At 49.5% G+C, this 25,703-nt stretch overlaps 1 protein-coding gene across 3 annotated transcripts in view; it reads left to right on the forward strand.

Annotated features, from left to right (window-relative positions):
* LUZP1 (leucine zipper protein 1) overlaps nucleotides 1-22,237 on the forward strand; it is a 44,379-nt gene extending 22,142 nt beyond the window's left edge. For 2 of the 3 annotated variants that reach the window (XM_074850828.1, XM_074850829.1), the window contains exons 2-3: nucleotides 7,040-10,312; nucleotides 14,955-15,318. In XM_074850828.1, coding sequence (XP_074706929.1) covers nucleotides 7,157-10,312; nucleotides 14,955-15,179 — 3,381 coding nt within the window. In that variant the 5' untranslated portion in view covers nucleotides 7,040-7,156 and the 3' untranslated portion in view covers nucleotides 15,180-15,318. Of the gene's footprint in view, nucleotides 1-7,039; nucleotides 10,313-14,954; nucleotides 15,319-17,431 lie in introns of those variants that run through there. The other variant, XM_074850830.1, reaches the window with a different exon arrangement.
* Nucleotides 22,238-25,703: the final 3,466 nt, after the last annotated feature.

Consider the following 25,703-nt stretch of genomic DNA (forward strand, 5'->3'; position numbering starts at 1 on the left):
AGGTCCTGCCCATGGGTCGGGGCAATCCCCAGCACAAATCCAGGCTGGGCGACGAGTGGATTGAGAGCAGCCCTGAGGAGAAGGACTTGGAGGTGTCAGTGGATGGAAAACTGACTGTGAGCCGTCAACGTCCGCCCGCAGCCCAGAAAGCCACCCGTGTGCTGGGCTGCACCCAGAGCAGTGTGGGCAGCAGGGTGAGGGGGGGGATCCTCCCCCTCTGCTCTGCTCTCATGAGACCCCCCCCGCAGTGCTGGTCCAGCTCTGAGGCCCCTAACATAAGAAAGATGTGGACCTGCTTGAGCGGGGCCAGAGGAGGCCACAGAGATGCTCAGGGGCTGGAGCACCCCCCTGTGAGGACAGGCTGGGAGAGTTGGGGGGGTTCAGCCCAGAGAAGAGAAGGCTCCAGGGAGACCTTCTAGTGGCCTTCCAGTGCTTAAAGGGGCTACAGGAAAGGGGGGAGGGACTCTTTATGAGAGGGGTAGGGATAGGACAAGGGGTAATGGTTTTAAACTGACAGAGGGGAGATTTAGATTAGATATGAGGAAGAAATTCTTCCCTGTGAGGGTGGTGAGACACTGGCACAGGTTGCCCAGAGAAGCTGTGGCTGCCCCCTCCCTGGAAGGGTTCAAGGCCAGGTTAGACGGGGCTTTGGGCAACCTGGGCTAGTGGAAGGTGTCCCTGCCAGGGGCAGGGTTTGGAATTACATGATCTTTAAGATCCCTTAAAGGTCCCAAACCATTCTATGATTATAACTGTGTCCGAGTCTGTTGATTTTCTATTGCCTGTGGTGAGTGCTGCTCTCCAGGGTCTGCTGGAAACCCCTAGAGCTTCAGGAGCAAATGAAGAAATGAATAAAAAGTGGCTGTAGGCCAAGGCATCAATAATTCTCTTTTATCTTTAGGATTGGGTAAGGCTGAAACTTAACATATATTGTGTGATGTTACCCTTTTGATAATGGGTCTGTTGTCACTGGAGGCCTGGGCTCCCCCAACCACAGTGAGGGATGTTTCATTATCAGTTTAAAAGCACAAGCAAAAGGATAAAAACCCAAAGATTAAGTGCAAAATATGCTCTTGAGAGATAGCAGAGTCTTCTAGCACTTGACAGACACACATGGCAGCTGGCAGCATTTTTGTCTTGTCATAGCAGAGAGCACAGGAGGAGTGGGGCCCAACGGCTATTCCCACATGGGCGTGTTGGGGACATCCTGAAACCCAGAACAGCGGGTGCTTGTGGGACTCTGACCAACAACCAAATCAGAGCAAGGAACATGACATGTAGGGTAAGGTGCTTCTGTGCATCTGGAGAGGAACAGCATCATGGTTGTAAGGACTTCTGGCAGAGATTATCTACGTAGGTCTCAACTAGTAGTCATTTAATTGCTGTTCCTGGAATAAAAGATGGTTATCTCCCAATTCGTAAAGTGTTTCAGCCAGCACAAATGTTTCTAGCTAGAGGTTATTTGCCTCCGTGCACAGCTGTGAGCTGACAAGGTAACATCATCCCAGTGGGAGGTTATATCCAATGATGCTGCTGAAGAAATGTTTTCATAAAACTGTAGATAATGATGAGTAAAACTGAGTGTGCAGAAAAAATTAAATTTAAGAACATGAAAAGTAATTGACAGTTATGAAAGTACTCTAGTACATGTCCCAAATTCTGAATTCTGACAGCTGTTTAACAGGATGCTGTGGCCAAAACCATGCAGAGTCAGAAGACCCCTGAAAGACAATCTGTACTAAACAGGGGGAGGATGCAACTGATAATGATAAATGTAAATAAAGTTAGGAGGTACATGCATTTATTGAGGAAGACCAGAAAACCCAATGGCAAATCCATGCAGAAAAGTAGAATCAGAATGAGTCATTTAAATAGTGAATCCTGGTAAATTCACTGCAGTTTGGTACTAAGTTACTACTTTGAACCAGTTAAATTGTGTGCCATGTTTCTCTTATGAAAATTGAGTTTTGGCTTAATGTGCTATAATAATGAACCTTTTAGATCAGACAAAATCTTTTCTCCCTTTAGGTATTTACCAGCCACACATTTTGCCTTGATATTTGCTTTAAATAACAGATAGTTTGAGATTCCCCAGGCTTCCCACATGCCTCATCGGAAGGGCATTTTTTCAAGAACTCAAATCCAAACATGTTATTGTGGCTCTTGGCTTAATGCAGGATTGCCGATGTTGTTCAGGTGACATCAGTGGTTTCTTAGAGTTTTAAAGGATAACAAAGCACTCATTACTACTTTTCTGAGCTTCTCCCAAAGCTTGTGTTTTTGATGCATGGCTCCTGGAGAGAGAGGGGCATCGTTCCTAGGGGAGACGGCTGCCATCCAGCTATCTGTGCCTGAGCCCGTGTCGAGGTTCCCTTCATTGTCAGTGGGCAGAATACAGTCCCTCAAAGGGTGATTCCTCTCCTCCTCTGCAAAGTCATGTCTCCTTGGGAAGGTCAGATGAAGACACTTGAGCGTCTTTTTCTCTTTGAATCTAGAAGACTCAAGAGCAACTAGTAGGTGTCTCTTTCTCTGTGTCACTACTAAAGCAAACTGAGATGTGTCAGACTTGGGTGTGTAAACACACAGTCCAGTACTGCACACAAAATAATGGGATTTCTACTGTCATACTTCTACTCTATTTCCTGCTGATACAGCCAAGAAGGTCTGCCTCTGAACTGCAGCAGTACATCAGCTGCCTCTGTAGGTGAGATTTCTGCTGTGACCATCTAAGCCTTTTAAGTGTTTCCAGGATACAGCCCTTCGGAGTCTTTGATCTCACTTTATCATTTACTCAGACGTCTCTGTTTAACTGAACTATCATTATTATTATATTTGCTACTGCCACAGTTTTTTTGCTATTTGTGAAAATTATCATCATCTTTTCTTCCTTTTTTTGCTAAAAATGTAAAATGGAGCTAGGATGAGAACTGCTCACTTTCCAAAAAGAGAGAGAGAAAAATCTGAAGTCCATACGTCCATGTCAGATTGTTCAGTACCTTTACAAGTGAAGCAAGTTATTGCCTTATCAGATTTGTTTAACAATTTCTGTTTAAACATCCCTCAACAATATTAATTAGCATTAGTAGTAGTGCCAGTGTTTGAATCCTGCACCATTCCTTCTGATACAGCTTGGAGAAGAACAGTCATGAACAGACAGAGTAATTTAGATTGGAAGTGCCCCTGGAGGTCTCTGGTCCAAGCCCTCACTCAAAGCATGACCAGCTTAAAGCAGCCTCTACATCTAAGATAATATTTTATACTGGCTGATTTCCCTCAATCTTATAAATGTGCACTTTATTTGTAATACTAATTTGTTTAGCTTCTGTTTCCAAGCATTGGGGTTAGATCTGGCTATGCCAAGAAGTTAACGGACCTTCTGCTGGAAGACTTCTCGTGAATAATTTCAACATACTTGTTTGTAGAAGGTGTTGCTTTACGTCTGCTTCTTCTCCTTATTAGCTCATTAGATTGAGCCTCTTTCATGTCTTGGGGTAAATCACATCAGCTGGGGAGGTATTGGGAAGTTCTAGGGCTGCCTCTGCTAAGAGTTCTGAGTATCTCCATGGATGAAGGTCCCACAGTCTCTCTGGAACCCTGTGTCAGTGTTTGTCCACTCTCACAGTGGGGGGGAAGGAAAAAAGTCATAATATCTACTTGGAATTTTTCTTCTTCAGCTTGTATCTTTTGCTTCTTTCACTGTGTGCCTCAGAGCCTGACTCAGTCTTCTCAACACCCTCCTGTTCAGTAGCTGCAGGCACCAAGATGTCTTTGCCTTCTCTTCTTCAGGCTGAGTAATTCCAGTTCCTTCAGTGTCTCCTTGTATGTCCACTGCTCCAGCCCATGGCCATCTTGGTGGCCTCTTCTGGACTCAGCCCAGTACATCTGTGTCTTTCTGGTACCGGGCAGTCTCAAACACTGCACTCTAGATGTGGCCTCACAAGAGGCAATCAGAGAGGAAGGATCACCTCCCTTGACCTGCTGGCTGCACACTTGCTGACACAGCCCAGTCTGTGGTTGGCCGCCTTAGCTACAAGGACACACTGCTGACCTCTGTTCAACTTTTCATCCTCCAGGACTCCCCAGATCCTTTTCTGTGAAGCTGCTTTCTAGCCATCATCCCTAGTCTGTCCTGGTGCCACAGGAGCAGGACTCGGGCTTCTTTTTGCTGAGGATGCTGTCCACCCCTTTCTCCATCCTGCCAAGGAGCCCTACCCTCCAGCGTATCATCCATGAACCTGCTGAGAGCATGCTCCATCCTATGATCTTTGTTGTTAATAAAGACATTAAACATCATTAGCCCCTGAGGGACACTAGTAATTCATTTGTGCAATTAATTGCTTAGTTCAATTTTCTACTTCATTCAAAGATTTGAGTGTTTCCTCCTAAATCAGGTTCTCCTCTGGGCCTCTGAGCAGCCTCTGATGTCCACAGAGGAGATCAGTGACTCAGTCCCAACATCCCTCTCCTGCTCTTTATGACCCATGAGCTGTGACAATGTAGCCGGAGGGTCTAAATCCTGACTCATGGCTCACGCTGAGCTCTCCACCCAGCATTATCCTGTGCAGACATAAAGGTGTGTTACTAGTCACGTTCCAGACTCTGTAGGAACCAACTTTAACAGTGTGATTTGGTGGAGCAACAAGGTGGGTGGTTCACCAGCAGTACTGGGTCCCTTCCCAGGGATCTGTGCCCATAACCCCCTTCCTTCCTGGTGGATACTGCATTGGACCACCCCAGGTCCCCTCCTGGGGTGATTGTTTCTTCTGTCTGCAGAAGCCTGTTGTCTTCAGGGCAAGGTCACCTCTCTGCACCCAGTTGCTCACTGAGTGTGAGCCTCTACTGGCCTCCACGGTGGGGCTTCCCCAGGGTGCTGAGTGTGTGAGGGGCGGGTCTCCTACTCCATCCAAGGGGCAGCTGATGCTGCAGGAATATTTGGGATGTAGAAGAAGATGGAGGAAAGGGAAGAGCGGCCCCTCAGCCTCACCCCTCTGCCCACCCGGCTGTGGCGGTAGCTCTCCATTTTCCACCCCTTCCCACGAAGAGGGCTGCGGGACTGATCCCATGGGCAGAGCTTGGTCTCACTGTGGCAAGGAGCCTGTCACTGGGGAGCCAGAGCTGCCCCCTTCCAGGCTGGTGTGGCACTCACGGGCCACACACAGCCCTCTCCCCTGAGCTCTGCAGTAACAACCTGCAGGAGCTGTGGCCTGAAAACCAGTGCTGCCCAGCATGCCCAGCATGCCCGGCATCACGCTTCGCCAGCTGTGTCCTGGGGAAGAGGCTGCTCTCACTTCCCAGCCAGTGGCCAATGCCAGGTTAACCATTAACTCCCTGCTCTGAGGCCTGCCGGGGACAGGGCTTTGTTTTCAGGGCACCGCTCGCTTTGCCTTTCCTGTGACACTCTGGTGACGTTTCTGAGGGGGATCCTGCCGGGTCTGAATAGCCTTTCCTGCCTGCAGCCAGCCACACAGCAGGACCGGGGTCTGCGTGGCCTTTATGATCTGTGGGCAGCGTGAGGCGGGGTGGCACGGGAGCAGGATGGCATCGTGGTGGTGAGGGAGGGGACAGGCGTGTGGCTGTGGCCAGGCACACCACTGCGCAGGGGGTGCAGAGGTTCCTCTCTGGGTGCTTTTTGGGGTGCTCCTTTCAGCTGCCTGAGGTACGTGAGACCAAGCAGATAGGTTGGGGACCCCCTCCCAGAGTGAGGGAGGTCCCTCGGGAGAGGGCTCGCAGGGTGCCCGGTGTGCACGGCGGGTGCCTGTTGGCAGCCGGGGCCCCCATTCCCAGCAGGAAGTGAATCACCTTCAGTCAAAGGCTTCACGTCGGGGTGCTGCAGTCTCCCTTACTGGCACTGTCTCCTCCCCACATCCTGCTCTTTGCTTCTTGGCGCTGTAAAACAGGAAACTCCTGAGTGTTTCCTCTGCAGGGAGCTCCACAAAAATGCTGGAAGCCAAGTCCTGCTTCAAGGCAGACAGCCTGAGTAAGGGTGCAGGTCAGAAAGCTGCAGTCACCCCCCTCCACTCAAGTTTGCAGTAGCCCTCGCGCAGGTTGGGGACGTGCCTCAGGCCCAGGACAGGATGATGCTAATGCTGAGCACCAGAGAGACTTCAGATCCTCCCAGCAGCCGTTCTGGCCTGCTCAGGTGCCCCTCCCTGCCGAGCACAGAGGGGCTGTTTAAAAAAAGCCCTGCTGCCTTTGAGCTGAGCTGGGAAGAGATCTGCAGTCAGTGCGTGAGAGCGTGCCCATGTGTTACAATCACGGCTCAGTGTCAGCGGCAAGGAGAGGCGTGAGCGTTCGCAACTGCTCATCTCCTGGGTGGGCGAGTGGGTGGCAGCCGAGGGCAATGACAGCTTTTGAAACAGGAGAGAGAAACTTAAAACTCCACTAGCACGGTGTCCTCAGGATGTGACTACAACCCAGCTGAAAATTTCAACCAAGCAGCCTGGGCTGCAGGAGAAATACCGGCAACAATGGGCACTGGTGACTGGCAGCAGCTGTCACACCAGCGAGCCAGGTGTGTGGGGGCTTGTCCCCTCCCCCTCCTCAGTGGCCACCAAATGGCTGGGGGTTGCATTTTCTAGTTCCCAGGTCTTGTTTATGGTTCCTGAATCTTCATCTCTTAAGGCATTTTCAGGAGACTGGTGTAGTGCTGAAGAGGGGTGTCTGCTGCGTGGGCATGTCTGTGTACAGGGACCTGGGTCCTGTACCTGCAGGAACCTCTGCAGCCCAAGAGCTTGCACGTGGGCAGCTTGTGCTGACACTGAGCTGACACTGGGGTAAGGGCCCACCGGTTGTGCACACACCGCCCGTGCAGACCAGCAGAAGAGGGCACTTCCTTCCCTCAGCGGTTGGGAACAGACTATTTTTGGAAACCCAAAGTAAATGGACTGTGGCTCTTATCTGCAGTTTCATCTCTCCTAATTTAGCATTTAGAAGTGTGTTTAATTAAAAAGTTATTTAAGTAAACATTTATAGTCTAACTTATACAGTGAGAATATTTATTCTGAGCTTTTATATTGATTTTAAGCATTTTTTCTTTCAGGGTGAGATTGCCTCTGTTCAAAGAAACAGTACGTACTAGGAATACACAAGGTGTTAAAGACCACACCGTTCACCCAGACTAAGCAAAGCTTTCAGTTAAAAGGAATAAAAAATCAACATGGCAGAATTTACAGGATACAAGGAAACCTCAAATCGGCACCTACGATTCAAATTGCAGAGTCTTAGTCGCCGCCTTGATGAACTGGAGGAAGCAACCAAAAATCTGCAGAAAGCAGAGGATGAGCTGCTTGACCTCCAGGACAAAGTTATCCAGGCAGAAGGCAGCAACTCCACCATGCTGGCTGATGTCGAAGCCCTGCGGAAAAGAGTGCTGAAGATCGAAGGCAAGGATGAAGAAATCAGGAAGGCTGAAGAGCTTTGCCGGTTAATGAAAGAAAAGCTTGAAGAGGAAGAGAGCCTCACCCGAGAGCTGAAGTCAGAAATTGAACACCTTCAGAGGAGAATGGCAGAGCTGGAGAAGCTGGAGGAGGCCTTCAGCAGGAGCAAGAATGACTGTACGCAGCTGTGTCTTAGCCTCAATGAAGAAAAGAACTTGACCAAAAAGATATCTACAGAATTAGAAATACTTAGAGTGAAAGTGAAAGAACTGGAAGCATCTGAGGACAGGCTGGATAAAACAGAGCAGAGCTTAACGGGTGAGTTAGAAAAACTGAAATCCTTAGCGCTGAGCTTTATCACTGAAAGAAAACATTTTAATGAAAGAGAAAAGCAGAATGAAAAAATAATCCAGGAGCTAACACAGAAACTAGAACAAAACAATAAGCTAACTAGGGCAGATCAAACTAGAAATGCGTCCAACTTGCTAGAAAGGTCATCAAATAATCTTCTGGACAGAAATGATTTGAGAATTGAAGATGACTTGACTTCTGCATTGCCCTCGAAGGAGACCAGGAAGAAGGGAAGTGTGGATTACCTGAAACATGTAGAAAATGAAACCAGGAATAAATCAGAAAACCAAAAGAATAAAAATCAGGAAGACAACAAAGTGAAAGATCTCACCCAAGAAATTGAGAAACTTAGAACTCAGATGAAACGTTTTGAATCTTTAGAGGAAGAACTTAAAAAAATGAGAGCGAAAAACAGTGACCTGCAAGACAGTTACTTGAGTGAACAGAATAAAAACAAACTCTTAACAGGTCAGCTAGAAGAAATGAAAATGCAAATAAAGAAACAGAAAGATCTGGAGAATGGAGAGGTTGAAAATGAAGATACGAGCTTTTCTAGCAGGGGAAAACATGACAGACCTAAATACAGAGGTGTCACAGGTGATTTGACAGCGGCCAAGCACAAGCCAAGGGAGCTCTCACCGCAGCAGCGCCGGGAAAGAGTGAGGAACAGGGATTTCTCTGTCAGTAATGACAGCTACAGCCACGGTGGTAAGCAGGTGCCCAGTCCAAGCTTAATGAACAGAAAAACAGGAAAAGCATCTGGTGCATCTGCCCTTTCAGACACTGCTGTGACAGATACAAAAAGACTGGAAGAGAAATCTTCAGTTTCCTCTTTTTCTTCTGGTCAAAAGGAAGGCTGCGTCAATCAGAATGAGGGGAAGAGATCAAAAGAGCAGCCATCTGTCCTCAGCCGATACCCTCCTGCTGCACAGGAGCAGAAATCTTGGAAAGCACCTTCCAAACCTGTTGGTGACACAGGCCTGAGATCCAAGGCTGAAAAGCCATCTCAGGTGCTCCGTGGCAACTGCCAAACCAGTGCCGACACACGGGATGAAAAGTCAGGCAAAGGAGAATCAGTGGCTTCTTTGGCCGAGAAGCTGAAAACAAGCCAGGCAGAAGTCAGTGACTGCTCGGGGGACGTGCTGCTCGCCAGGGGCAGTCACGCCTCTTCCAACGGCACAGCTTCGGCATACAGGTACCACGTCTCCTCCCATGTGTCGGCGTCGGACTCCACTGGCTCTAAAGCAGAAGCGGTGAACGCTTTTGCTGCATCACACAGACAGCCCTCGGAGGGGAGGGCTAAAAGAGCAATAATCTCCCAGGAAAAAGAATTTGCAGACCCATCACTTGAAAGTGCGAAGCCTTCAACACTAGCAAAGCATTCCCATCGCTCCAGAAGTCAGGAAGACATTCTGCAGATTCTCACAGGTCTTGATAAAGAAGACACGGAGCAGTCTTCAACTTCAGCAACAGATCTTGTAAATGCTGGCTTAAAAATGGACTCCAAAACCATCCAGAGTAACCAGGAAAAACTTAATTCAGATGAGGAATTGGGAAGAAGCAAAAAACCAACCACTCAGTCAGATTTTGAGACAAGAAAGAAAGTCAGTTCCAAGCAGTACTCCAATTCCAGGGTTTTTAGAACATCACTTTTTGAAAATGACAAAAACACTGTAAATGATGAAGACTCCACCAAGTGTATAAAACCATCAGATGCCAGCACTGGAGGATTTAAATCCAGAAGGTCGTTCAGCCCGAGAGAAGCTCTGAGATCAAAAGCTGTCATTAAACCTGCAATTGTTGAAAAGGATATGAAGGCAGTCATGGGAGGGACTGTTTCTGAGGCAGAGTCAGAAAAACAGAAGTCTGTTTTTAAAACAGTAACAAATAAAATGACAAGCAGCATCACAATCTTCCCTTCTGAGCCAACAGCTCCAAGGACCAGTGCAGATCTAGCAGCAAAGGAAAGGCATGTTACCACCAGCAACATCAGAGTTGCTCCAAATGAGCCTTCACCAATAACAAACAATCTCCCCACACCCTTTGAGATATCAATTAATAAAAGTGCTCTGAAATTATCTGAGGTGGATAGAGTTGGAGAGGCAGCGCTGAGAAGTAAAGCAGAAACAGTGGTTTCCAGAAGCAGCATTGTGATAAAGACTTCTGAACTCACGGAGAGGAACACTGAGCTGCCTTCAGAGACAGTCAGTTGGAAGAGCCATGGCTCTTCAGATGCAGCTTCATCTGAAACAAAACATGTCACTGTGAGAAGTTCCTGGATAACAAGACAAGGCTTACATTCCCTGGAGGACTCTCAAACCAAAGTGGAAAAAAGTGCAGCTTCCAGTACTACAAACACGTGTAGGTCCTCAGTGGACCTCTCAGAAGTGGAAGGGAACAGTGCAAGAACAAACTCCCTGGAGCAGAACTCAGCAAGAACCAGTGCCACGGCTAATTCCTGGAGTGCCCCTGAACTGGGCTCCCGAAGGACCAAAAGTAACTTAAGTGCATCTGAACTGCTAACACGCAGGAGCTATGCAAGTGATCCCACAACGGCTGCTACTTGGCACCGGACCACACTACCTGTAAGTATCCTACGTTAAACACTCTTGTCTTTCAGTTGATGAGGTTTTCCAAGTTGTCTGTTAGTTGTAGGGTGCCTGATATGAAATTCTTACAGCTTATTTCCTGAAGTGCTGCCCTCTCCCACCTCCTGTTATCTTCAGTGGAGCATCTCATATGTGAAATACCCAATTTAGACTTCTTGAAATTAGATCCATCTGCTTGGGTCTATAACTATATAGTAGCATTTGGTCTTGCCAAGATCAGAGAAGATATAGTCACACCTTATGTAGGGCATGGTATACTTTTCAGAGTGGCTTTGCATGGCACTGTCAACTTGGAGTAGTAATGAAAAAATGGTAGAAATGAGCAGATTTTAATAGGGTTGAGCCTCAGGCAGGGTTATAGCTCTAACGGCAGCTGTAGAGATACAGCTCCTTTTGGTAAGAGCTGCATGGTTTCCCCATGTGAAATCAGACTCTGGTCTGGAAATGCTTCCCAGGCATCTCCTAAACAGATGAGTGGTGGCTGGTTACACAGGGCTGCTCTCTCCTTGGTCTGTGTCAGTATGCCACCTGAAAAGAAGCAAGAGCCATGGGGATGGCTGTGCAGTTTTCCTGTTGATTTGGCTGGTACCAGTGAGGGGAGTCCCTCAAAGCAGGGCTGACACACACAGACAGTTGGTTTGGTGAGCTATACTTGCCACCAGAGCTGCAGGCTCCAGCGTATTATTTCAAGTGAGTTCAGTGGCACCAAGTGCCCCTCGAGTCCATTAAACCACATGCCGGTTCCTGCTGCAGCTCCTGCCTCTGCTCTTAGAGCTGCTCTAAGCAGGTTCTGCCATTGCCAGTCTCCAGGAGGAACCCACCCGAGTAAGCTGACAGTGCTGGTGACAGAGGGGACAGATTCATAGCCAAATGACTCTGGCATTGACAAGGGTGAGGTGGTGAACTTGTGAAAGGAGTTTTACATTTGCAAAACTTCTCTTCCACTTCTCTGGCAATGAGACGCACAGAAGAATTTGCACCATTGCTTTGCTTTGCAGAGTCTATTGCCTGGTGTTACAAAGTGCAGGTTGGCCTTCCAGCTACCTTTGGACACTGAGAATACATTGTCTCCTTGGCCAGGGTCACTAGTGAGTCACAGGCAGTCTGTGCTTCTCTTTCATGAATCTAGGCAGGACTGACATGACTTCTGCATAATAGGAGCTTGAGAAATGGGAGATCCACCCCTGAGCCTCCCTTTATCCCAGGAGTTTGAATTCACAGCACTTAGAGCCTTGAGTCTCACAGCTGAAGAGGTCTCCACTTGCAGCTGGGCTCATGTGTGGTCAGTCATGGACCCCTAAAGAGTGGGCACTCGTATTTCTTTCCCATCTTCCCCCCACCCAGGGCTGAGTAGAGCTCTGCAGTACATTCTGCCGGTGGTCTCAGGGTCACTGTCATTTGCTAGCTATGTGGTGTGCCTACGACACAGTTGAAGTGTACCTGACAGAGCAACTTGACCTCTGTGTGGTCATCCTGGGTATCCCTGATGAATTCGCTGGCTTCCAGCCTTGCCTGTGTCTGCAGTGACAGCAGTCAGGAAAGCGACTGCGTGGTTAGTTCACACAGGGCTGTTGAGTATTGAGTTAGGTATCTCTCTGCATCATACTTTGAAATAAAATCACCCTGACATAGTCACAAATCTGAATTCTTGGTCATAAATTAAGTATATTTTTAGCTTGTAAATGAGGAGCATGAAGTTACCCAGAAAGACTGCAGATACACAGATATACCAGATTTTATGTATTTGAGCAGCTCAAATTATTGCATATGCCCTTGGAAAAAACCCAAAATCTCTGCCTTTGAAGGGTATCTTTAGGCTTATAATATGCCTCATGTCACAAGCAGTCTGTTTCTGCTGGGATTTGAGTTTCAGTTCAAGATGTAGCTGTTTCTCTGGCAGAAGGCTTGGCACTGATCTCTGCTAACTTTGCACATTCAGCTGTGCTGCCATCTCTTCCCAAGCTCCGCTATCCAAACTCTGAGATTGCCTTAAGAATCCTGTTTGAGAAACACGGGGTCTGTGCTGGTTTTGCCACAATACATCTTCCTCTCCTCCATGGAACACTCCTGACATCTGACCATTTGCTGCAGCGCAGCAGGAGGCTAAAGCAAGCTGGAGGCTCGGCCCCTGCCCCAGCCTGTCCCTCAGGACAGACCCAAACTGAGCACCTGGAAATAAGGAGATGCCAAGGCACAAGGTGTAATTTCAGCCTTCCGGTTTTGTACCGCTGATATAGGCAAATGAACCTAATAAAGCTGCAGGAGGTGTCAGCTGCTCTTAGCAATACTTGTGGTACAGAAGCAGCAGCTCCTCGAGCGCTGCTTGGGGAGCCCCAGAAAGCGATGGGTGCTGGTGGATGGATGCTGCAGCCCGAGGCCCAGCTCCCTCTAGTGCTCGCAGCCAGCCTTTCTCGGGCTCCCACAGAAGACCTGAGGAGATGCAAGACCTCGAGCAGTCCTTCTGTTGAGCTTCGTGTTTCAGATAATGAAGTCGGTATTTGGTGGGATGTTTGACTGCTGAACATTTGCAATGCCCGAATTAGCCCAAAGGCAGGTGAGCAGGTGAGCAGGTGAGCAGGCAGCAGTGCAACATGAATGCACTTAATTAGTTTTTCTTGTGGCTGTGACATTAATACGACTGGAGCTGGGCCATGTGCTGCATAAATTAGGTGAAAACCTAAAGGTAGGCTTTTCTTCAAGTGAAGCTATGCTTACCTTCTCATGGTGGGTGGGTCTCATGGAAAAGTCTCCCTGACAGTATCCAGGGATGTGCTACCTCTTGCCCCTTCTCTCCTCTGCTTCAGGGACTAATATAAAATGCATCCATCACCATTTCACCCTTGCTGACTCCACATAAGCTTCTACTTAAGCAGTCAGCCATGCCGCATCAGTGGCGTGGACCTCAGTAACTTTGTCCAAGAGTTCCGTCCGGTTTTGTGCAAATCCTGGGGGTCACATTCTGTTCAGAGCAGCTTCCCAGGTGCTTGTCAGTGACCAGCTGACTGTCCTCTGGGGTGCTGAGCTCTGCACTGACCCGGCTCTGGGGGTACTGGTCTACATCACCAACACATGGGGGTGGCCAGCCTGATGGCCCTGACTCACCTCTTTACCTACAAAACTCTTTGAGACCAGTGTATTTGGGTTGATAGTCATAAATTCATGCTGCCTGGCAGCCGAGAAGGACTGACGCTGTCAGACGCCCAAGGGAATGGAGCTCCTATATGCTCACCCAGTGGCCTCACCTCTAAAGACAACTACTGTATCAGAAATACAGATGTGCCTAGCCCTTGCTAAGCTGTCCAGGTCCATCAAGATGATTGACATTCATTAAATTAAAATTATCCCCTTGCTTTTATGAGTAGCCTGGCCCACCATGGTTATCTCTCACCCATGGCTGGTTGGAGGTCCCTGGGGGACCTCTGCCTGTGTTGTGCCTATTCACCAAGGTGCTGCTGCTGCCATCTCACTTGAGCTGTGGGGCCTGGATCACAAGGGGGAGGTCAGGTCTAGTGTTTGCTGTATATCATCCACAGTGGGGCCAGCTCAGGGCAGATGTTTGCCCATCCAGACCCACCAGATGTCACAGCTTCTTTCTAAGAGCCCATCAAAGCCTGGAGTCCATCTCAGAGATGCTTTTCTGCCAGGCACATGCTGCCTCTCCCTTCCCTGCCAAAGGGCAGGGACCAAATCTGTTCCACCGGTGCCCACAGCCCCCTCAGAGGCCATGATGCCATCCCCAAAGTGAGCAGCTCTGGTAAAGCCTTCAGCAGTGCAGTGCAGCCATTGCACTTTGCCCAGTAGCTGATTAGATTATTGCAATTGTAAGATCACCATTGTAATGATTTGCTTTGTTTCTGCTGTTGAAGTGATGGTGTCTTACAGTGTGCTGGAACTGGTGGATAAGGAGGTTTTTGCAGTGACAGCAACAGTAAAAGCACTGCCATCTTCCTGGGGAGCTGGAGGGTGACAGGGACTCCTCACCCCGCGACTCACAGCAGGGTGCAGCCTCAGTAAAACACCCGGTGCCCCAGCCAGCCCTGAGGCAGCCTCTGAATCCCAGGGTATGATCCCAGAAGTGACTCTGCAGACATTCAGGAAAACATTAGTGAGTTTAAAAGTGCCTTGTAGATGCCTACAGCAGGAAAACAGTGTAGGACACTCCCACATCACATCCTCATTGCCAAGAAAATCAGAGATTCGGGTTGCTGGCCACCCCCCACCCATGGTAGTTAAAACTCAGAGTTAATACTTCTAAGAAACTGCTTCAGTCACTAAATCGTGGGATTTTTCTGCTGATAGTCCCTCATGGATACAAGCACTCTGGGCCCAGCGAGCCACACAGGCTGAGCACAGATTTGTGCACAGGTCGTTCAGCTGAACAGAAGACTCCACATCCATAACTTGGATTAAAATTACTAGATGGTTTTAACAAAAAAATCTTTATGAAATAGCACATAAGTGAGGAAGTGCCAGAGCTGGCCTGATGGCCCAAGTGGCCCCTTGCCAAAGGGACTCAAGCCAGCACCTCACACTGCCAACCCAGGACCAGGAACTTAGTGCTATTCCAGACCCCTTCATAGTCCCCGAGTCCCAACCCTCTTTATTTTCCTTCACACAGGATGAAAGCAAAGATTTTGTGCCCAGTTCTAGAAGAAAACAATACGGCTCTTCTGAGTACCTCTCCCAGGTTGACACCCCAGGGAAAAGGCCAGCCACCAAGACAGAGCTGCAGGACCCTGAATCCAACCCCCACGCACCACTGGGTCTCCAAGTGGAGGAGCAGGTATGTGAGTTCAAGGACCATCCAGAAAAGAGAGTTACAAGGCAAGAAGCCAATATCTGAACCAACCTCCCAGTAACGTAACTTAGAGAACTTGTGCAAAATGAATTACCTACCTTTTAGGAGAAATCCAGGCTCAAATTAGCACTGCCCAGAGGTGGAGTGTCTACTGTATTGCCTCAGTAAATTATTCTACTCGTTACCGGTAAAAAAGTACTACCTTATTTTTCTGTTCTAAACTTGTTTCAGCTAGCTTAATGGCTAAAAACATTCTCCAGGGAGTAAGAGGCACTGCATCTAGTCATCCTCTGGCACACATTGGACAATCAGGGATGGAAGAAAAAAACATTTGGAGAGACAAAGTCAGAGCCCCTGATTTACCTGCTTCAGCTGGCTGCTGTAGTACTGGGGTGCTTGTCTGCTGCTACATACCTGCTGCTCTGCCTTCTAAACCACATCTTCCTGGACACACAGAGAAGTGGAAAACGGCCCACATTGTAGTGAATATGACTTATAGCCTGAAATATGAAAAAATGTGTATTCCAGCCTCTCCCTTCTGAGGAGATAGGGTCCAGGCAGACTTTAATTTCTAGGTGTACAGCCGTACTTATGTCACAGAATCACAGAATCGTCTAGGTTGGAAAGGACCTTGAAGATCATCTAGTCCAACCTTTAACCTAGCATTGGCAGTTTCCACCTACACCAGATCCCTCAGCGCTATGTCGACCCAACTCTTAAACACCTCCAGGGATGGGGACTCCACGACCTCCCTGGGCAGCCCATTCCAACACCTAACAACCCCTTCTGTAAAGAAATACTTCCTAATATCCAGTCTAAACCTTCCCTGGTGCAACTTGAGGCCATTACCTCTTGTCTTATCGCTCATTACTTGGTTAAAGAGGCTCATCCCCCCTCTCTGCACCCTCCTTTCAGGGAGTTGTAGAGGGCCATGAGGTCTCCCCTCAGCCTCCTCTTCTCCAGACCAAACCCCCCCAGTTCCCTCAGCCGCTCCCCATCAGACCTGTGCTCCAGACCCTGCACCAGCTCCGTTGCCCTTCTCTGGACACGCTCGAGTCATTCAATGGCCTTTTTGGAGTGAGGGGCCCAAAACTGAACACAGTAATCAAGGTGCAGCCTCACCAGTGCCGAGCACAGGGGTAAGATCCCTTCCCTGTCCCTGCTGGCCACGCTAGTGCTGATACAAGCCAGGATGCCATTGGCCTTCTTGGCCACCTGGGCACACTGCTGGCTCATGTTCAGCCAGCTGTCAATCAACACCCCCAGGTCCCTCTCTGACTGGCAGCTCTCCAGCCACTCCTCCCCAAGCCTGTAGTGCTGTTGGGGGTTAGTCTGTACAAAAGACTTGCTTTTCCTCCTGTCGTGCCCTCTTTGCCCATGTAGGTGCCCGGAGCAAAGTGCATCTTGCCATTTATGGATCACCCAGAGCAGAAAATATCTTAAGGCCTCAAACCTGTTGTCAGTGTGCACAGGAGTTGCTGAGTCTTGATGTGAGAGCAGCAGGACTGCAGTGAGGCAGCTGAGAGCCCTACACAGTCATACCTCTTGTGAAGCCCAGAGAGACGTAGTCCCAGCTGAGCTTTGCAGACTGGCATTTAGAGATAGGTAATGTTTGCAGTAGAGATTAGTGAACTGACACTGTCCTTGCTGGTAGCTGAGGAAAGGGACACTGCAGCGATGCTCTGTGTGGTCACCAGGAGGTGTTACCCACAGCGACGTTCATCTGGCCACGTGCAGGCTCCTGTACCCGAAGCCGTGCTGTGCCGAGCCTCCTTTGTGTGCACAGACTGGGGCAACGCCAGATAAAAACTTGGGTAAAGTCAGGTCCCTGTAACTTACACACCATCGTTTGGATCTTCTGTCTTGCCCAGACCTCCAGCAACTGTAACAGGAGCCTGAACACCGCGCACATGGAGATGTGCTCTGACGTTAGATGAGCTCCATCTCCTCTGTGCTGTCAGGTGTCGTGTGTCTCACTCTGAGTATCCACATGCCGGATGTGGAAGTGGCGCAGGGTATGCTACAGCATAAAAAAAAGATAATAGGCCCTGGCTCTGTGGGGCAGGGCCGGGGCATTCTGCTTTGGGCTTACTCCTCTGTAAACACTGACAGAGCCTGTATCTTGCAAACTGATCCTGCCACTGCCCTCCCCTGCCCCACCATCAGGCTAGGATCCTGATGGGCTTTAGGATGGCAGCCTAAGGGCAATCCTGATACTCTCCCCAAGAGCAAAAATGCTGCCAGAGGCAGCTGCAGGTCCTGGCCTGTCTGTGATGCTGCAGGGTTGTCTCTTACAGGGTACTCCCCGTGCCTGCTGGACAACATCTCGGAGATGAGTTGTATTGCCTTCCACTCAATGAACACGCTGCACAGTGGAGCAAGAGGCAGGATAGTACCAAGCTCATGGGCGTCACACCTGTTTGTAACCTCACCAGAGGCTTCAGCTAGCCTGAAACCAGTTTTCTAATGCAATTTGCAAGGTACAGGAGCTTTACCAGTGAATTATTTTTCTTCATTGCTGAAGAGGCAGCTGCAGAGACTTTGCTCAGGGGACTCCCACTTCTCATCTCTGTATCTGCAATCTTGATCCTCTCCATAGGATGATAGGTCTGTCTCCATATGGAAATCTTGACTGCATAGGCACTGAATGATGGTACTCCCTGGACAAGAGAGAACTTCTTGTTAATCACTTGCATTTAGACAAGATCCCAGAAGTATCCCTGTGACTACAGTCCACCAGCCCATGACAGCTGTCCTACACGGCTCCACAACTGAAAACTTTCAGTTCCTAGGGAGAGTTGGCATTCTCCTAATACACCCTTGTTGGCCTGGGTTGTGGTCACCTCAGTACCTGTGTTCCCAGCAGCCTCTGTCTCTAGGCAGGAGGAAACCATTCCCCACTGGTTGCTTTACACATTAAGAGGGAAGGAGAGCAGAAAATGTTGTTTAGAAGTAGTTTCTTCCCTATTGCTGTCAGTCTCCGCAACAAGCTTTGCATGACCTACTCATTGCCAACTGAGCTCTTGCACCAAGAAGTCATCCACTGAGCCAAACCAACGGCAGTTCAGGCAGCAGTGAAACTTCCTCCTGACTTGGACTGGGGTTGCTTTTTTAGCTGAAGCTCTATGACCATCATGCTCTGCAGGCAACAGCTCTGCTGCTCGCTCTCAGCAGTTGAGCTCTTAAGGGAAAAAGAACCTCGCAGACAGGCAGAATGTCCTTCTTCCTTCCAAAACCAGGGTGGAGACAGCAGGATTGGACCGTAAGATGAGCTCCCGTGTAGCTGCCTGGGCAGCCTCTGTCTGTGCCCCTCTTCAGACCATCTGCCGTGTCTGGGCCCCGGGCTGGTCAGAGGCTGCTTCAGACACAGAGGCATGGTCCCCTGTCGGTGCCCACCGAGCGCAGGCGGCATCGCTGCCGGGGGGACACGACTCCCACAGCTCCGAGAGGTCCTCAGGCGTTGGAGCATCTGCCCTGAGCAAAGTGACGGCACAGCCAGAGCCTGGCCAGTCCCTCCTTAGCTGCAGGGCTGCCCCCCGGCTGTCCCGCCCTGCACACAACCACCACTGACCTCCCCCAGGGCTTTCTGCTGCCTGTTGGGAACAGACACCCCTCTCTGCGGAGGGACAAGTCCCTTCTCTGCTTTGGGGGTGCGGTGGGAACAGCTGCAACCCAGCAGCTGCCGTGTCAGAGCTGCACCTCACACTCATCCCACCTCCCCCCTCCCAGGCGAGCAGCTTCCACAGGATCCATACATGCACAGCTCTACACCATACCTCCTCCCTGTCCTGTGGAATTATATGCCTCAATTCTGAGAGGCAAACCAATCAAAAAAACAGAGCTGGTTGGAAAATATCTATGAAAGCATTTATATAAAAAGGAAAGTGTTTCAATAACATGATTTTTTTAAAATAAAGATTGTTTGGAGGAAGGGAAAAATTATTTTTGAAAAAAGTGTTTCCTTTTGCAATTTTTAGATGGTTTCTCAAATTTATATTTTTAACCCTTCATTTTATTCTTTTGTATTTCATGACATGTATAAATGTCAAGTTGCATAACAAGACAAAAAGATAATGCTTTTAAATTAGTACTAAGTGGCAGCTCAATCTTTAAATTAAATTATATTAAAATAAATTATATCAACTGCTATCTCTTACCATTTCATGTCATGGTAGTGTTAATAGAGAATGGGATAAATAGATCAAGTATAATGGGAAAATATTTTTAAACTCGAAATTCAAACCAAAAGTGAAAGAAACTGAAATTCTGAAGTTAAATTCAGATTTCTGAAATGCCTCCCTCTGCCCCATGTTTATCAGGAAGTATTGAAAATCAGTGCGTATTTTGCAATCTGAAATCTCAACAGATTATTTTTTTTAAAAATAAGCCTGTGAAATTACAATATCCACCCTGAGCACCCTGCTTTGTCAGAGGTTAACTGTCTGGCAGGATCACCCCCACCACCACACAAAAAAAGACATTACCGAGATGGGTTGTTTGAACAGCAGCAGCTTCCCTGGCCTGGCTGGGCGAGCTTGCAGGCTTGCCACAGCTGATAAGCAGAATTGCAGCCTGACTAGAAGCAAGTGCCACGTCTCAGCAGCGCTCTCAAGGGGCTGGCTTGCTTGTGCCAGCCTCAGGATGCTGCGCTCTGACTCTCTGCCCCTTGTTTTCATGTTAAAGAAAACATTTGCCTTCAAAACTAAATATGCTGCCTCAGGGCCTCTTCCATCTGTTGCATGGGAGACGCTGTTGCAAAAACCCCTCCGAGCCAGTGCAGCTGCTCTGCAGCGAGTGGCCCGAACGCCTCCTGCAGTACCTGCTGCTTAACCTGGGATTTGCATCTCGGGGGTGTTCTCGGTGTGTCCCTGCCTCTGCGGGCAGCACAGGCGTTATTGGCCTCCATTGACATCCCCAACCCTGCTGCTAAGCAGCTCTCCAGCTCTACAATATAGAACTGCTGCTGACAACCTGCTTGGCCTCACACTTGTCTCACAGAGCAGCAGCATATTTAGGGAGCCTCCCCCCCCACCCCACGTCGCTGCTGCCCAGGACTTGCAGCCGAGTTTTCCCAGCAGCCGGCCCGCGCACGCGCTGGAGGGGCCCAGGACGGCTTTGAGCAGCCGCTGCGGGGCTCCTCCTGTCTGCTGCAGGACAGCGGCCCACACCCCACCGGACACATCCACCAGCCCTCTCCTCATGTTCTTGGCATGGATCCAGCTTAGCGTGGTGCTCCCAAAGCTCCTTCCAAGGGAACTGGTTTCAGTCCTGCCCAGGAAAGCTCCGAGTCCCGACGATACGACACGCTGGGTTAACACAGGCTTCCCTCTACCGACCCACAAAACTCTGACTGACCCACCGGCTCGTCAACCCCACGGCCCACCTCAATAACACAACCCCATGTCTGAAGTGCAGGGGAGAAACCACCAGCAGCAAGAACTGTTGGTTTTACCCTTCTGCCAGCCAGGACCAGGCTCTTCCTTAGCCACGGGCAACCGGAGGGCTTCACCCTGCTGCTCGGCAGCTCGCGGCGCACAGCAGGAGCCCCAGCTACTGACCCAGCAGTGCAGCTCCCCTGGCACTGTCTGCTCTCCTCAGGTGCTTCTCACAGGCAACGTCTCTCCTTTCTCCAGCTGCCTCAGTGTTTTGTTCAGTATTTTAGAGCACATACCTTGAAATCTTGCTTTAGACTCAGTCTCACTGCTTGTAAATAATGAACACAGATGTCAGTCAGTAACTGTACACTGGGTTGTTTTTACCACAACCGAGATTAAATCTGAGAAAGAAAACCCTCCTTAAAATTGAAAGGGGCCATGCCCTGTAATCATGAGTGCAATAGGAGCTGATTGTATTATTAAACTTATAGCAATGACTTCAGGAAACACAATGTGTTTTACTCAACTTGCACACTTTTTTTGAACAGCTGTAAAATAGTCTATGTGTAAATATTGCCATCACTGAAGAAATATTTGTAATTTTAGCATATAAATATAACAGGCTTTTCAGTGGGCTTGATGATGCCATGAGGCTGTGCATCAAGCACTCGGGTAATCCCAAAGTTGTAAATGTATTTGCTGTACAGAGGAAGTGTGTCAGTGCTCACTTTTCCCAAGGAGACGGAGATGCTGGTCCCTTTCGGAGAGCCAGCAGCTTTCCCCAGAGCGGCTGGCACGAGCCTGAGGGCCCAGCAGCTTGCTGCTTCACCGAGCAGCTTCCTTTGTGTCCAGAACACCCTGAGCACGCAGAGCAACCCTCCAGTGCTCAGGCAGCGTGGCAGGGTGAGAGCTTGGCCGTGTCAGGCTGCAGCTCCGGGGCCACCGAGGAGGGGATCAGGGGCTGCCATCCCCCGCCGTCCTGCAGCCAGGGCCTCCAGGGAGGGAGAAGGGCAGGAAGCACAGGGCAGGGTGGTGCACCTTGGTGCTTCAAGAGGCACTTGACACGAGCAGTTTCCTAGCCACAGAGCGAAGCAATAGTCCCGTTGGGGTCACCTCCAATACAGCAGCCCTCACCCCTGCCCCCCCTTGCACCCGCCGCAGGCGTCGGGGCGCTGCGCCAGGGCTGCTCTGGAGGTGATGGAACGCGAAGCCATTGTTGGTCAGTGACCTGAGGACCCAAAGGATCATGTTCCTGGGCTGCCCAGCATGCAGTGCAGGCTCCTGCCTTGGGGAAGCAGAACTCCAGGCTGCATGGAATGTATTTTTAAGAGAATAAATCTATTTTTTTGTATTTGCAGACATATATTTGGGCTAGGGCAGCTTAGTTAGAAGACAAATAATACAAGAAATCTTTTCATAATCACAGACTCATCCAAGTTAAGCCAATTTGCCTATTTCCCTAAAACAAACTTTGTGTCCAATAAGCTATCAGCACTGTTTCACCCTCTCAAAACTCTCCCTGTCTCAGCATGCTTAGTAGAGGGAAGCCAGCTCTTTCCTCTCCAGGCTGCCCATGCAGTGGATACAGATGGTGCTCACCTCCTTCCAGTTACACAGTGCTCTTAGTCTGCATGCCAAATGTAAACACACACTTTATCTGCATGTCTCTCCTGACTTGAACACTGTCAGCTCTACAGTATATAACCAATAAAAACTCTTCTCTTTTTACATGTTTGTGATGTGGTGTTTGTAGCTCTGGATGAATCCCTGCAGTGTCCGTTTCTCAGAGGAGCTGACGCCCCTCGGTGAGGTGCTGAGGCAGCTCCAGTCTGCAGCACTGGGCGTTAGTGCCGAGTCTGCCTCGTCCTTAGTTCTCTGCCTGTATCCAGACAGAGCTCATACATCCACTCCGAGGCACGGACAGTGCAGGCAAACATGGCAAATCAGGGTGAACACGGCCACTCTCCACTTAGACCGAGTGGCCCGGCCGTGTCACTGGTGAGGGCGGGTTGGAGGAAGGGCGTTCTCACAGGGGAACTGAGCCACCGCTCCATTAGATTTCCTTCACTCAGCCAGTGCAGTCTGTGCTGGGACACAGATCCGATGGACGGCTCCTGGAAGAAGCTGGAGGATACAGAGGTCAGTACAAGGGGCAAAGTCTCCTTCACACTTCCCAACGTTCTGCAACATGCCAGCACAATTAGCAGCCATCACATGCAGGGTGAGCCCCTGTGAACATAACCACGGTGTTTGGAGAGGAGTACAGTGACGGGTAAGAGGCACCACACTTTATATTAGACAAAGCTCTTTTCCTTTATTCTATTTGTAAAACTGGATGCATTTCCAGAGGCTCTATTAAATGGGTTGTTAGCACTGACTGATATTTTAGGAGCCATCCCTAGCTGTCACTTCAGCTGCTACTCCCTGGTAGAGCTCATTAACTAGAGGTGAGGTCCTACAAAGATTCCCTCTTAAATAATTGTCTAAGAAAACTTGACTTCTGGCTTGGCTGAGACCCCTTTCTGTCCCAGTTCATGTAGGCAGCTACTGAACATCACTGAAGAGGTGGTTCTTCACCTCTTAACCATAACTGTAGCTACAACACAAATGCTGCTGAGTCTGGCTTGCTGAGGACAGCAGAGATCTGTAAACGTGTTAAGTGAAGAGTTACTGTCCATAGCTTCCCCATCTGCTCGAAGTCTCTCCCCTGCCAACACCTTCAGCACGTACCACAGGGTGCTGCTTTGCCTTGTTTGTGATTCAAGTCCAGGCCCACGTGCTACATGAGGGTATTAGAGTACAGGTACTAATGGCCCACCTACCACAGCACTGCGGCTGAGCCATGAAACTTCACCCTTTTTCTGAAGCCTTTTTTCACTCTATTCTTTATGATCAGTCATGTCAACTTGCTTTGGTGGGTTTAAATAGTCCTCGTGTTGCCCACAGACAAGGATACTCTCATTACTCCAGCTGCAAATCTTTCTGCTTTAGTTGTACTTGTGAGAAAGTTGCTGCTCTAAATCATCTTTATTGGTGAGATTTTGAGCCAGATGGTGTGTGCTGCCCGTGTCCGGACCAAGCGTTGCTTCTCCTCCCTGGGTTCCCAATCAGCCACTCACAGAGGTCGAAGCAGCACCTTGTGTTGTAACTCTGGCGTCACAACCGAGGCAGTACTTACCCAGGCTAGAGAGGGAGCTGACAGCTCCCCTTGCCTGTGTTTCCTGACCTTGCAAACTGATCTGCTACCCACCATCACCGCCCCTGCAGAGGGAACAGCGCTGCTGCTCATGCCCTTGTAGACAGGGAGGGAACCCAGCTCTGGAGCCAGTCCCTCACCCCGGCTGCCTCCAGCGTGCACCATCACTGCCCTGGCACAGGGCGCGCTGCCTGCCTGTCACCCACCCACAGCCTGCCTTCCCTCCGCTTCCCGCTGGGCTTAGCCTTCTTAATACCCGTATTAACATGCTTCTTAATCCCAGACTTTCTTCCTTGCTTTTGGCATTTGCACAGACGCACACACACAATTGTTTTCAAGTTCTCTACATTCAACTTGAACTGGAATTCTGTGTAGCTGTCACAGGTTATGGAAACGAGGTTTAAGGATACCTAGACCCTTCAGTCCCCGAAGACATTTTGTTACACACTGTCCAAGCACACAGATGGCACAAAGTCAGGCACAGCAGCCACAGCTATTTCCTTTCAAAACCACCACCAGATAAAGCGGTTGCATTTTGTATCTCTTGGTGGCCTAGACACCACACGAAAGGGAAGGTCTCTGTTCATTCCCCTCAGCTTGCTGAGGATTCAAGCCAACATCTGTCAGACCAGGGTAAAGCAAGGAGGGAGAGGGGTGGAGGGAACCTCCTGCAGCAGCAGTCATGGCACAAGCGTGCAGCCGAGTCAGGAGGAAATGAATGAATAAGTAGGAGGCTGAGGCTTTGCCACTGCACAGCTCAGCTGGGAGGAGAATCACCCAACGTGGGCCAAGGCCTCCCTGGACTCATCTGCACTAGCTCAGCTCTAAGCCTCTCTTAGGACTTCAAGGCCAGGATGCATCATGTGGCTCCTACCACAGCCCGTGAGCCCATCACCTCCCTGTACCACAACCATGAAGGCAAACACTTCCCCCTGGCCACCTAACGGGATGGCCACAGCCAAACTTCCCTCATCGTTAGCGACACTCCCTACTTGGGCACCCAGGACTCCTCTGATCTTCTTTAAAAAACACCATGTTACTGGCAGCACAAGCCGTTTCCTTCTGCACAGGAAGCCCTGACACTGGCTGTCAGTGAACATCCTTGGCATTAACTCTTAGTGACCCAGGCTAGGGCACAGCACTGCCCTCCCTCCTCTGGTGCACCATGGATACTTGGGGCTAATCACTCCAGTTATGGTGCTTGTGGAGAATAAACCAACATCCTCTGAGCAATGACAGAACAAGGTCTGGATTAGCCGTGAAGCTGAAGCCATTAACTTCAAGCCTCCCATCCAGGATGCTCCTGTGGTGCATCCAACAAAGCTGGGATTGTACAGGGTAAGCCATGTAATAAAAACAAGCAGGCTGAATACGACAACCGGAGGGAGGTGAAGGCTAGGACAAGATCATCCCTTACTGTTTCCTTTATGAAACATCTGCGTTAGCTCAGTTTTCTCAGCTCGAGTTTTTCCAGGTGCCTTCAGGCCCACCAAGATCTTACCAGCTGCAGCCCTTCCCATCCCAGGCCAAATTCCAGGGGCAGGAGGGCTATCCTGCCTCCTCGAATGGACCAGCCACCTCCAGAACTGTGCTGAGTTGCCAATAAATGGGAATCTTGTTTTCTTCAAAAGCTGCAGCATCTCAACTGCTGCTAAAAACAGGCACAGTGCCCAAACTCTTCACACTTCAGCTACGAGGAAATGCTGGGTGGAGCATACCCACCAGAATACCCTGAAGCCCGAGTAAAATAATGTCCTAAATCCTCGTCCACTCACAAAGCACATTCCCCCCGTGCTGACCCAAACCAAAGCGCACCCTGGAGCACAGCAGTGTACTGCCTCCAGTCCTGAGGAGATGGGGAGACTTCCAGCCCCTCTGACCTAAGGGGCACACATGAAACACTGGGTAGGACATAAGGCTTAGTGAAGGCCAGTGGAGTACATGGAGTACTCCAGTCCCACTCAGTTCTAAATTACATCATCACTGACAGAAAAAGTT

The sequence above is a fragment of the Strix aluco genome, chromosome 26, assembly GCF_031877795.1.
Source record: "Strix aluco isolate bStrAlu1 chromosome 26, bStrAlu1.hap1, whole genome shotgun sequence".
NCBI classification, from domain to species: domain Eukaryota; kingdom Metazoa; phylum Chordata; class Aves; order Strigiformes; family Strigidae; genus Strix; species Strix aluco.